This window comes from Zymoseptoria tritici, chromosome 14, assembly GCF_000219625.1.
Source record: "Zymoseptoria tritici IPO323 chromosome 14, whole genome shotgun sequence".
Taxonomy (NCBI): domain Eukaryota; kingdom Fungi; phylum Ascomycota; class Dothideomycetes; order Mycosphaerellales; family Mycosphaerellaceae; genus Zymoseptoria; species Zymoseptoria tritici.
The window spans coordinates 274,413-286,931 of NC_018205.1; the positions used below are offsets into that span (position 1 = coordinate 274,413).

The 12,519-nt window shown below is 47.6% G+C and overlaps 3 protein-coding genes across 3 annotated transcripts; 1 reads left to right on the forward strand and 2 right to left on the reverse strand.

Annotated features, from left to right (window-relative positions):
- Positions 1 to 529: 529 nt before the first annotated feature.
- On the forward strand, positions 530 to 892 carry MYCGRDRAFT_51587 (uncharacterized protein; the record flags this gene model as incomplete). The annotated part of the gene is made up of 1 exon (XM_003847365.1): positions 530 to 892. The coding sequence occupies one exon, from the start codon at positions 530 to 532 to the stop codon at positions 890 to 892; it is 363 nt and encodes a 120-aa protein (XP_003847413.1).
- Positions 893 to 4,816: 3,924 nt separating this feature from the next.
- MYCGRDRAFT_51637 (uncharacterized protein) lies at positions 4,817 to 5,458 on the reverse strand (the record flags this gene model as incomplete). The annotated part of the gene is made up of 1 exon (XM_003847435.1): positions 4,817 to 5,458. A coding segment is annotated over one exon (642 nt), but the record flags the coding sequence as incomplete, so codon positions are not given.
- A 6,881-nt stretch (positions 5,459 to 12,339) lies between these two features.
- On the reverse strand, positions 12,340 to 12,519 carry MYCGRDRAFT_51668 (uncharacterized protein; the record flags this gene model as incomplete). Its single annotated transcript, XM_003847434.1, has 1 exon — positions 12,340 to 12,519. A coding segment is annotated over one exon (180 nt), but the record flags the coding sequence as incomplete, so codon positions are not given.

Here is a 12,519-nt window from a genome sequence, read left to right on the forward strand (position 1 = left end):
CTGTAGGCGATGTATGGCATGTACTTTATTCGCATAGGATATCCGAGATTAGACATCTGTACTGCGAAATCGGCGACTGCCTTCTCTTCTGCTAGTATAAGATACTGCTAGCTTTGTGCCTTCTCTTCCTTGGATTGTCGTCCGCGCGCACGGTAATGGAGCGTCGAATGTGGAATACCGCTGTGATTTGCGAGAGCCCAATACGAGGTGGGTACCTGGCTAGCCTTGTCCACCATCTATGACAATCAATCCCGATGGAGCGTGGAGGAGAGTAGAACAGTTGTCGGAAAGAACATTACTATGCTGTCGTAGAAACTTCTAGAAGGCCTCGGACCGCGCCGCTCTAGGCGGCTAAGTAACGAACCGCAGCTGCAAATCAGCCCCAACGGAAGCTGAAGAGCGCAGTCCGAGGTGCAGATGCGATAGCGAAAGAGGCCGCCAGGATGGCTCTCCCTGTCTCCTCTCCATCGGCCACTGTACGAGCACTTTGACAAAAGCGGCCCGCCTACTGATGCTCGCAGGTAGGACAATGCGCCTTTTGAACGTTAACAACTATAAGTTCGCCGAATTCCGTAACGACGACCTACCGAAGTACGTGATCGCATCGCATCGATGGGTCGAAGGGTGCGAAGTAACGCTACAAGACCTTCGTGATAGGCAAAACACCGACAAGAGTGGATACAAGAAGATTATAGACTTTGCAAAGTATGTTAAGGAACATATTCCGGGGGTGGAGTGGCTGTGGGTGGATACGTACTATATCAATAAGGACAGCGACCCCGAACTGTCTAGATCGTTGAACCTAATGTTCGACTGGTATTCCAATGCCGTATTATGCATTGCATATCTCGCCGACGTTAAGGAAGCTGAAGATAGGAGCGCGTTTGCATAGAGCGAATGGTTTCGGAGGGGTTGGACTTTATAGGAGCTTCTCGCTCCGCAGTTACTCGTATTTGTTATGAAGACATGGTAAGTGGTTGGGAATAAAGGAGGTTGCCTCTATGTGGACTATGGAACACCCTCTAGGCCCGGTCTAGAAAGGGACATCGTAGCGATTACTAGGATCCCAGAGCGGGTGCTACGCGCTTATATAACGAGTAGCACTCTTAGTGTCTAGGAAAAGCTGAAATGGATGGAAGGTCGGAGGACGGCAGAGCCAGAAGACATGTCGTACGCCCTATACGGGATCTTCGGAGTAAGGCCTAGCGCGAACTACGGCGAGGGACACGAAAGGGCGAGGCGGCGTCTTTTAGCTGCGCTCGACATCTAGGACGGTGTTGCCTCACAATAGGTAGAGCGATTCTAGAAGATCGTAGAATGGCTATCGCTACCGGATCCGTAGACGAACTATTAATCTGCTCGTTAGCTACACGAACCGCGTTCGGGAACCTGGCTCCTCTAGTCAACCTTATATTAGAACTGGAAGGGCTCGTCAATACGTTACCTGTGGCTGTCCGGGAAGGCGGGTTGTAGCAAGACAGTATTCTGCTCGATAGCTGTTGAAGACGTGAAGGCGCACTGCGAAAGTTAGCCTAATGTCGGGTACGCCGTCTTCTATTTCTCCTTCTCTAACGAGCGGAAGTAGCGGACCGTAGATCTGCTCTGCTCGCTCGTCGCACAGCTCGGTTAGAAAGGGCCGGCTTTATCGATGCTATAGTAGGCGTTCGATAAGCCCGATAGACGCGCGCTAGGAGTATAAGAGCTCGAGAATATTTTGCTTGCCTACTTCGAGGCGTATCGGAACGTCTTTCTGCTTGTGGACGCGCTCGACGAGAGTCCAAAGGAATGTAATGCCCGGCAGTATATATTCGAGTGCCTAATAAGACTATCGTAGAAGACGCAAAACGTTAAATTCTTTATAACAAGTCGGGAGCTGCCTAATATACGCGCGACGACGGAAATCCTGGGGGCGTTGCCATTCGCTATTGCTTCCCGCTTTGTAGATATGGACATTCGACGATATGTGGCGACGCAAATCTCCTAGGACTATCGTCTCTTACGACTAGACTAGAAGATTAAGGCAACTATCTAAGAAACCGTCGTTAGAAAGGCAGACGGCATGTAAGTCGTACGCCTCTTGTACATCATAGCTACTGTATTGATAATAGAAATTCCAGGTTTAGATGGGCGTTCTGCTAGCTGCAAGAGCTGAAGAACCTAAAATCTACTCGGCCTAAGTTTGTGAAGGACGCCTTAACTTCGCTTCTAGCGAGCCTAGACGAGACATATGAGCGAATGTTAATCACCATCGTGGGCAAGCTACGCGCGGACGCTCTAATACTCCTTCGCTAGTTGGCATATGCGAAGTCACTACTAAGCCTCGGTTAACTCGTCGACGCTACCGTTATTAACTTAACAGTAGGCGGGGCGGTAGAAGTGGAGGAGCGACCGGGAGTAAACGATGCTCTTGAAATTCTGTCCGGCCTCGTTACTATCGTAGAAGTACGGAGGGACAACCGATAGCCTGACGAGACGGAACATATAAAGAGTAGATTGCTATAGCTAGAGGATACCGAGGTCGAGCATACTAGTCACTTTTAGCATATCGATGCAGATACGAAAATCATGCTCGCACACTTCTTAGTCAAAGAGTATCTCGAGTCGGAGCGAATTCTCCGAAGCGAAGCGAGGGACTTCTATCTTCAAAGCACGAGGGAGCACGGGGTCCTATCTCAATGCTGCTTAGTATATCTTCTGCACTATAATAGTAGTGATGCAAAGCGTTTAATGGTGGAAGACCTGACGACGTTCCTATTGCTTTAATATGTAGTAGAGTCGTGGCATTACTATACTACTCTCCAGGATTCTACAGAGCTAGGCCATGCGATAGGACTCCTTTGCGACTAGTACGCTCTACGTAACTAGCTGCTTGTGCATCGCCCTGATCGACCATGGGAGGCGCCGTTTGAACCGCTGGGAGCAATAGCATTAGGACTGTACTATGCAAGCTATATAGGTTATTATTTAGCAGTTACTCAGTTGCTACATGCGGGATTAGACATTAACGCTAAGGGAGGGAAGTATGGCACGGCGTTGCAGGCGGTATCGGCGAGAGGCTACGAGAAGGTGGTGTAGATGCTGCTCGATACAGGATCAGACATCTACGCTTAAGGAGGGCACTCCGATACGGCGCTGCACGCGGCATTAGCGGGAGGTTATAAGAAGGTGGTGCAAATGCTGCTCGATGCGGGAGTAGACATCTACGCTTAAGGAGGAGGCCCCGATACCGCGCTGTACGCGGCGTTAGCGGGAGGCTACGAGAAGGTGGTGTAGATGCTGCTCGATGCGGGATTAGATATCTACGTTCAAGGAGGAGGCCCCGACACCGCGCTGCACGCGGTATTAGCAGGAGGCTATAAGAAGGTGGTATAAATGCTGCTCGATGCGGGAGTAGATATCTACGCTCAGGATAGGTACTACGGCACCGCGCTATAGGCGGTATCGTTCGGAGGCTATGAAAAGGTAGTGCAGATCCTGCTCGGTGCGGGAGTAGACTTTAACGCTGAGAATGAGATGTACGGCACCGCGCTCTAGACGTTATTAGGAGGAGGTTACGAGAAGGTGGTGCAGATGCTACTTAATGCAGGAGTAGACATCTACGCTCGATAGGGAGACTACGGTACCGCGCTATAGGCGGCATTAGAAGGAGGCTACGAGAAGGTAGTGTAGATACTACTTAATGCGGGAGTAGACTTTAACGGTGAGGGAGGGTCCCGCGGTACCGCGCTCTGGGCGGTATTAGCCTAAGGCCACGAGAATGTAGTACAGATACTGCTTGATACGGGATTAGACATCTACGCTCGAACGGGAGCCTACGGCACCGCGCTATAGGTGGCATTAGATGGAGGCTACGAGAAGGTGGTGTAGATACTGCTCGATGCGGGAGCAGACGTTCAAGCTTGGGAAGCATATTACGGTACCGTACTATATGCGGCATCGCTCGGAGGCCATGAGAAGGTAGTGTAGATGCTGCTCGATACGGGAGCCTAACGTTACCGTCGGCACACGTAGACAGACGTTAGATTAGACAAGGGGTATCTCTCTTGTAACGTCCCTCCCTACAGGTCGAAAAACCCTCTATACCGAACAAGATTTATAGTCGAGGCAGTTCAAATCTTCACCACATGATGTGATAAGGTATGCTCCTTAGAATAGTATTCTTCGAACGTTTCTCCCTATAGAGCCCTACTGTGATGAGCTAGTTACTAAGGTCTAAATGTCACTGCAGATAAATTTGCTATTAGCAGCCTAAGCAGCTTCGAGTTCTCACCCTTGCTCTATTACTGCCGTTAACATGTATTCAGATTTTGGGGCATGATGTAAGAGCCTGCCTCTTAAGATTAATGCTCCTTGACTTTCGATGTATTTAGCCTTTAGATACGTGCGCGGTGAACTAATCCGCGTAGAGATGGAGCTAGGCCTTGGCGAGAGCATTTGGGTTTCTATATTGTTTGTTTGTTTGTTTGTTTGTTCCATTTACGTCCTGTAGGAGTCTATGACTATGTAGGACTGCTGTGGGTTTCTATATTGGCGCGGTAATGTACGTCAATATTTCAGCGCCCCACTGCGTATCGCATTATTCTGAAGTTCGGCCGAAATGTGGCGCAGTGTTCGAGGGGCCAACTTTTGGCTAGTTTTTGAAAGTATGTAATTAGTTATACCTGGACTTGCCCTCCTATAGGAAAGCAATTCAATTATACGCCGAGAAAGGAAGTGTAGACATAAAAGCGAAAAAGTTAGTTCTACCTCGTTCTTTGAACTGAACGTAACTCCAAGCGTAAGTTTATAATCAACACAATTTGCTCCCGTATAGCGCTTAATACATTCGCGCTACAGGAGCCCTCCATTGCACGATTGGGGCCTCCTCTACTTCAAGCTCTTCACAAACTTGCATAGTTTCACCATCTGGCTCCAAAAAGTCTGCACTCGGGTCTAGCACAAGACTCTTGCGTTTGCGGCCACGAGTGCCTTTATTCGTGGCAGCTTGCTCTTTAGCAGCACGCTTCGCACGCGCGTCCTCAAGATCCTGATAGCTTATCACCTTCGCCTTCCCCAATACTAGAGACCTGGTCGAACGACGAGCTCTGGCTTTATTGCTCACGTTGAAGAGGAATCGGTTCTGGTCTTGGAGGAGGGCTCGTTCCGCGAAAGACATTTGGGCGGCACTGGCCAGTTTGCGTACGTGCCTCTGAAGGCGAATTTGGTTCGTGAGATCAAGTGCTTGGGCATCCCGTTTGATGAGATCTTGCAAGGACGCTAAACCCTGCACCGTTACAGGTGTCACAGGAGTTACAGGAGTTGTTGGTGTAGGTGGTGCTTTATCTTGGAGAGAAGTCCCTATTGCCTTTTCAATACCGAGACTAGTAGTGTTAGACGGAGGCACCGGAAAATCCTTTAGTACTCTTTTAGGGTTGAATGGAAATAAGCCGGTAGCAGCCCAGGCGGACTTGATGTTTCTCCGAGTGAACGCTCTCTCCCTTGCAGGACTGTACAAAGAGGTGAAATGCTCCTTACCGATAACATTTACACCTCCTCGATTTAAATGTTCAACCTAGTCGCGGTAGGCGGTCTTTAAGGGGGCAAAGACTCCTACGTCACAGGGCTGGAGCTTATGGGAGGTGTGGGATGGCAGACGACATAATACGATGTTATTCGCGAAATAGAACTCTAGCATCTCGAGCGTCTCGACGGCCGAACAGACTGCACCTTCACGCGGTGGCCGTCGTAAGTACCTTCCTCGGAAGGGAAACTAAGACAGTCTGGAAGAAACCTCCTCGAAAACCTCTCGAATCCGCCCGAAATCCTTCTCGAAATCCGCCTCGAAATCCTTCTCGAAATCCGCCTCGAAACACGAGCTACAACAGAACAACAGCACGATTCGAACGAATAGCCCTCTACGCTACGAACGAGAAGAAGAAAGAAGCAGTCCACTCTGCCCTATACGCGCACCTCCTCGAAATCCGAATCGAAATCGCATGTTATACATGTACTTCAAAGAGCTAGAACTCGGTGGAATCTACAACTCTGCGATTAACCTGCGTAGCTATATGCGCTAGAAGGCGGCATATAGTTCTACAAAGGCATATTAAGGACAAGAGAAGGTAGCGAGTTGGACAGCTGCTTTTGCGCCTTTGCGCTTTTTGCGCCTTTGCGCTACATCGCCTTGCGCTGCATCTCTTTCGAATTCGCAGCGTGCGTGCGAAGCGGAAGGATCCGCTGAAAATTCTGCAAAAAGCTTGGCGCGAAAATTCTGCAGCCCCGGCTGCAGACAACGACACTGAAAATTCTGCAAAAAGCTTGGCGCGAAAATTCTGCAGCCCCGGCTGCAGACAACGACACTCGTTTGATTTCCTTTGTCTTGCGCTGCTTTTAAAGTCCTTTGGCCATCGACATCCGCACTTCCATTGCACACCCAATATTGACCCGATCATCACCAAACACGCACCATTCGAAAGCCCTTATTAAGGCCGTTCTAACGAACCCGCATTCACCCCGCTGCCCTTAAAACCTACGCCGCTACTAGAGTTCAAAGATTCACCTTGTTGCCCCCTTTGGGGTGCAAATTTTGAAAGCTGGACCCTAAACTCCGGGATTTGGCCCCCACCTCCGAAACCTTATTCCGACCTTACCTCCCCTACACTCGAAACATTCCCTATTTAGGGCATTGCACAAGGAAGGTTTATAACCTGTACCACAACACTTTAACACACCACAACACAACCAATACGCCGCCGATTCGGACGCCGTGTAGCCCGTTTAAAAGCCCTCGACGAGAGCTTTTATTCTAGCTATCAAACGCCTGATTTGGTCGAATTTTGGAAGAGCTAAAGGCCAAACAAGAGCAGTGTTCCCAGGATACACAAACATATACATACACTTAGTTCTCTCTATACTAGAGTTACCTGTTGTCCTACGCCGCCGAGAGAGGAAGCTAAAGGAGCAGTGTAGCTTAGTAAGGACGAATTTGCACCTCTAAGGATTAGAGTAGTAGTACTAGCTGTATAGCTAGATACTCTGTATAGAGTATAGGCCTACCTTTCCCTAGAGACAAAGGTTGTCCCGAACCTACTACGGCTACCCGCAGAACGCCTCTAAAGCCTGCTATAAAGACGCACGTTGCTGCAGGCCAGAGTACTTCCTAGAAGTAGAGGTATATTTATATATCTCTTCTCTCCTCTTTAAAGTATACCTTCTCCTACTTTGTATAGTAGGGAGAAGAGTGCCCTAGTGTCGCAAGTAGGCTAGGACCCGAACGCGATTGGAAATAGAGACGAACAAGCAGCCCTCTCGGCGTAAGACTGCTAAGCCTCTTTTCAAACAATAACAACAACAAGACAATGTCTACTAAGACGGAAATGACAGACGCAGGCTCAGCCCCTCAGACTCCAAAAGCTATGGCTAGAGGGGACGAGGAAGTTACGTTTAAGTCTCTTAAAACCCTGCCGTTGCCGGAGGAACTACTAAAAAGAACCGGCATTCCTTTCCTACCTAGGAAAAGGCAAAACCCCTTCGATTTTAGTAACTCCCCGACTCGCAGCCCTTCTCTCGGAAAGAAACAAACACTCTCTTACACGCCCGCGAACGAGAAGATCCTACAAGCCCGACAGCTACTAGTCGAAGCGGCGGGGGATCTAGTCGGGTTTCTAGGAGAATAAACCCGGGTTCTCGACCTTCTCGAAGTCTTTCGGCACTTTACCGAGCGTATAGACTTTAGGATAACGTCCTAAATCCTCGCAAAGCAAGTCTCGAACCTAGAAATAATAATAAAGAAACTAGTAGCACAGGCGAAGAAGCCTACTTTCGCAGACGTTATTAAGGGAGACAGCGGATCCGCTACCTCTACCTCTACCTCCTCGACAACAAAGACAACACAACAACAACAACAACAACAACAACAACAACAGTGGACGACTATCTCCCGGAGGGCTAGTAAGCCGAAAGAATAAGCAGAACCAATGCCTCTTATCCTTGTACCAAAGGATAAAGAGAAGGAACTCGACTAGATCGCAACCCGAGACAAAATTAACGACGCTCTTAAAGGCGAAGACTAAGAGCTAGCTGTCCTTGCGATAAAGAAATCATTTCGGGGTAACATTGTCCTAAACTTTGTAACAGAGAAAGCCCGCTAACGAACAATCGATAGCCTTACTAAGGTTACCGATATCGTAGGCGAGGTACGGGTAATAGAGGACTCTCTCTAGCACAAGGTCGTAGTCCACGGCGTCTCGACCGCGAACTTTAATACGCCAACGGGCCTACAGGACATTTAACGAGAAATTAAGACCTTTAATAGAGGTCTTAAACTCGTAGGCACCCCGATTTAGCTAACAAACGAAGAGAGAAGAAGGACTCTTACTGGGGCGACAGTTCTAGTAGGTTTTGCTACCGAGGAGGAGGCAAAAAGGGCTATTTAAAACCGTCTATACGTAGGCGCGGACAGCCTAAGAGTCGAGAAGGCGAAGGATCGTATATAACAGAAAGGGAGGCCCCTAGAACGTTCTATATATTAGAACACTCTCTACGGATTTTCTACGTCAATCTTAACCGATCTATCGAGGCTACAGAGTCTACCTTAGACGTCGCGGTTAAGTAGAAAGCCGACCTTCTACTAGTCTAGGAACTATGGACTATAGAAGACCCGATAACAGGCTACAAAGAGACAAGATCTATCGCACACCGGGAGTACAACCAGCTATTCCTAACGACTACGGATTCCACGATCCGGCCAAGGACAATACTATATATTAGCACAAGACTTAACGTTAATATCTCTCCTATTTTATTAGACGATAGCGACATACTTTCCTTTGTTATTTTAGATAAGAGGGGCAACAAGATCTAGATAGTTAATCTCTATAACGAGAAAGACCTTCGAGATACCGAGAACCTGCAAAACCGACGAATAATAGAGAGAAGCCTCTACTCTCTACGCAATACGTTCCTTCCAAATACTCTACTAGTAGGAGACTTTAACCTTAGACACCTGTCCTAGGATCCGAGGGGAAAGGATACTACTAGTGCCCGCGAATTTATAGAGTAGATAAAAGACTAGGGCTTTACTCTATGTAATACGATAGGTGTCGGGACCTTCTATAAGCCGCACCTAGACGCAGAGTCGGTCCTAGACCTTACGTTTACAAGAGGATCCTTATCTACGAAAGAAATCGACTAGAGAACGATTCCGACAGGCTCAGACTATAAGGCTATATCTATAGACCTTATTAGCGCGCAAGATCGAGCCTAACAGAAGAAAGTAGTTCTAGATATAGCTTCCGCGGATTAGGAACTGTTTACAGATCTCCTAATAAGCAAGGCGACGTCTATTAACTATACGAACTCCCTCGACGACATCGCAGACTCCTTTACCTCGTATATTACCGAATCTATGCGGGGAGCAATCCTAGAGAAAGTAGTACACGCCTGCGCAAAACCTTGGTAGAATAGAGAGCTACGCACGCTACGCCGCACAATGTCTAGAACATATAGACAGACCTTTACCTGCGGACGCACGCCGACGCTAGACGAGAAAGAGGCGTATACGAAAGCGAGAAACGAGTACTTCCAAGCTATTAAAATAGCTAAGAAGAACTACTAGAACGCTTTCCTCGAAAAAGAAGACTCGAAATCTATCTTTAAAGCTATGTCCTATACTAGGAATAGCAGCCGAAGACAGATACCTACGATAAACAACGAAGATTCTTTCGAGGGGAAATGTAAGGCCTTCTCCGAAGCCTTATTTCCGCGCCCTCCTGCCGAGGAACCTCTACCTAGCCGTTAGGAAGCGTATACAGCCGGGGATTAGGGCTGGACTACGCTAACCGAAGAGGAACTCGCTGCCGCCTACAGCACGAAGATAGTAAAAGGAAAAACGCCGGGCCTAGACGGCATTACGCAAGCTATTATTAGTAAAGCGTACGGCGCTATTCCTATTACCTTTCTACGTATATACAGTAGGCTACTCGACGAAGGACACTACCCCCGATGCTGGAAAGTTGCGACAGGCGCAGTTCTAGCAAAGCCGGGAAAACCAGACTATTCGGTCCCTAAGGCCTACCAAGTTATCTCTCTTCTAAACTACCTCGGCAAGATTAGCAAGAGAATACTCGCAAAACGCCTAGGGATTATCGCAGAGACGAAGCCCCTTCTACACGACTCGTAGTTAGGAGGGCGAAAGAAGAAATCGGCTATCGATACGGTGCTTCTCTTAACGAACGAAATCGAGGAGAATCGAAGAAAGAAAAAGAAGACTTCGGTTATCTTCCTCGACGTAAGAGGAGCATACGACTACGTTGCAAAGAACCGACTGTTAAGAATAATGATCCAGTTAAGGCTTCCGCACAGCCTTATACGTTAGGTTCAGTCGTTTATAAGCAATAGACGCCTACGAATAGCATTCGACGGACAGATACAGGAATTCCAGGACGTAGAGATCGGCGTTCCGCAAGGCAGCCCGATGTCTCCTATCCTCTTTCTTATCTATACGCGCGACATATTCTTCTCGCTATAAGGAGTTACTCCTAGTTCCTACGTCGACGACATTAGACTATCTACCTCGTCTATGTCCCTTAAGAAGAACTCTAAGGTACTAGAACGTAAGGCAAGAAGGCTAATAGACCTAGGAAAGAAGAACTCGATTGCTTTCGACCTAGCAAAGACAGACCTAGTACACTTCTCGAAAGGGAAAGGGTCCGATTGCCCGGTAATTCTTCCAAACGGCGACATTATTCGCCCGGCAAAGAAAGCGATAAGGTAGCTTGGGATTTAGCTAGACGCTAGTCTTACCTTTAAGGAGCATATTGCAATAAGATTAGCACAAGCATAAGCAGCATTCTATCGATTAGAAAGACTAGCAAATACCGAACGCGGTCTATCTTCTATATTGTTAAGAAAGATCTACCTAGCCTACGTTACTACAATAGCAGACTACGGGGCCCCGGTTTGGTAGCGGTCGAAAAAGAGCATAAAACCTCTAGTATCTCTACAAAGTAAAGCTTATAGAAAGATCCTAGGCGTTTTCCGTACCGCCCTAAACGTCCCGTCCGAGGTAGAGTTAAATCTCTTCCCCCCGGATCTACGCCTAGAGAGACAGTCAATTTTATACTCTCTACGCGCAGCAAAGCTACCCGAAAACCACCCTGTAAGACTCGCTATCTAAAGCGCGCCTTCGGATACGCGAGAAGTCCGACACGAGGACTCGAGAGAGATACTTCTGCAAAAACGACAGAAAACATAGATACAACTACTCTGTTATCGACTCCGACAATATAAGCATTTCGTAGAACACGAGAGGGCTAACTACGCAAAAGACGATCTCTTTAGCGTCTGGAAAACCCGATACGAAATAGTAAGACAACGGGAGATTAATAAGGTACCTAGGAATACAAATAGCTACCTTAGTCGATTTCTATAGAGCTCGCTAGGAAAACATAGAATAGGAGGAAGACGCGCTTTAACTAGTGCCTTCTATACTATCCTATTAGGATACGGATACCTAAAGTCCTATCTCTATCGCTTTAGACACGTAACGACGCCAGACTGCCCTTACGGACGACGAGAAATAGCAGAACACCTCGTATATAGCTGCCCTATCTACGATGTATTTAGGCTACTACCGCTATAACAAGTACAATCTCTACTAGAAATAGTAGAAGATAAGGAACTCCGGAAACACCTTACTACCTTTCTCTCGGATACAAAGATTGCTTCTAGGTCCTAGCACCTAGCAAGAGGCGAAGACGAGATCGTCTAGCCTACACTCCTTTTACTTTTCCTTATTTGTCTTTCTTTAAAGCCCTTCGATACTAGCTGGCTACTATCCTAGGCACGGGTCTTTCCCTAAGGTTAAGAGATACGAGAGAACAACGATTGTACATAGATAGACTGCTGTCGCGAGACAGCCGTCCTACATAGTCATAGACTCCTACAGGACGTAAATGGAACAAACAAACAAACAAACAAAACAAACAAAGTCCTTTGGCATTTTGCCTTAGGCACGGGGTTTCCCCTAAGGTCAAGGAATACCGAAAGAATTTGATTGTAAATAGATCTACTGCCTTGCTTACAAGGCCGTCCTACATAGTCTTGGACTCCGAAAGGACGTAAATGGAACAAACAAACAAAAACAAACAAAAAACAAATCTCGAGCGTCTCGTGCGTACCGAAGCCGTTATAGATTAGAATCCGGGTCTTAGAATCGGCCAGTTCCCGAGTCTAGGGATCGAACACCCGCTGGAGCCACTCTATACTAATCTTGGAGTCATTATATCTATTTTCGGAATGCGCGTAATGCTATCCAGGAGTCGGAAACGTGGTCCAGTTGCTTCGGTAGGTCGAAGCTGGCTAGATGATTAGCGGTAGCAGCGCCCTACTATTAGCGCTAATACACTTAATAGCTATTACCATCGTTCGCTTAATACCCGTACCTCTATAGTCTCGCAAGTCGTCTTTACCTATTAGCACTTTTACGGAACCTAGCATGCTTAGCATGACACCCGTTTCGTCCATATTGTAGACATTTTC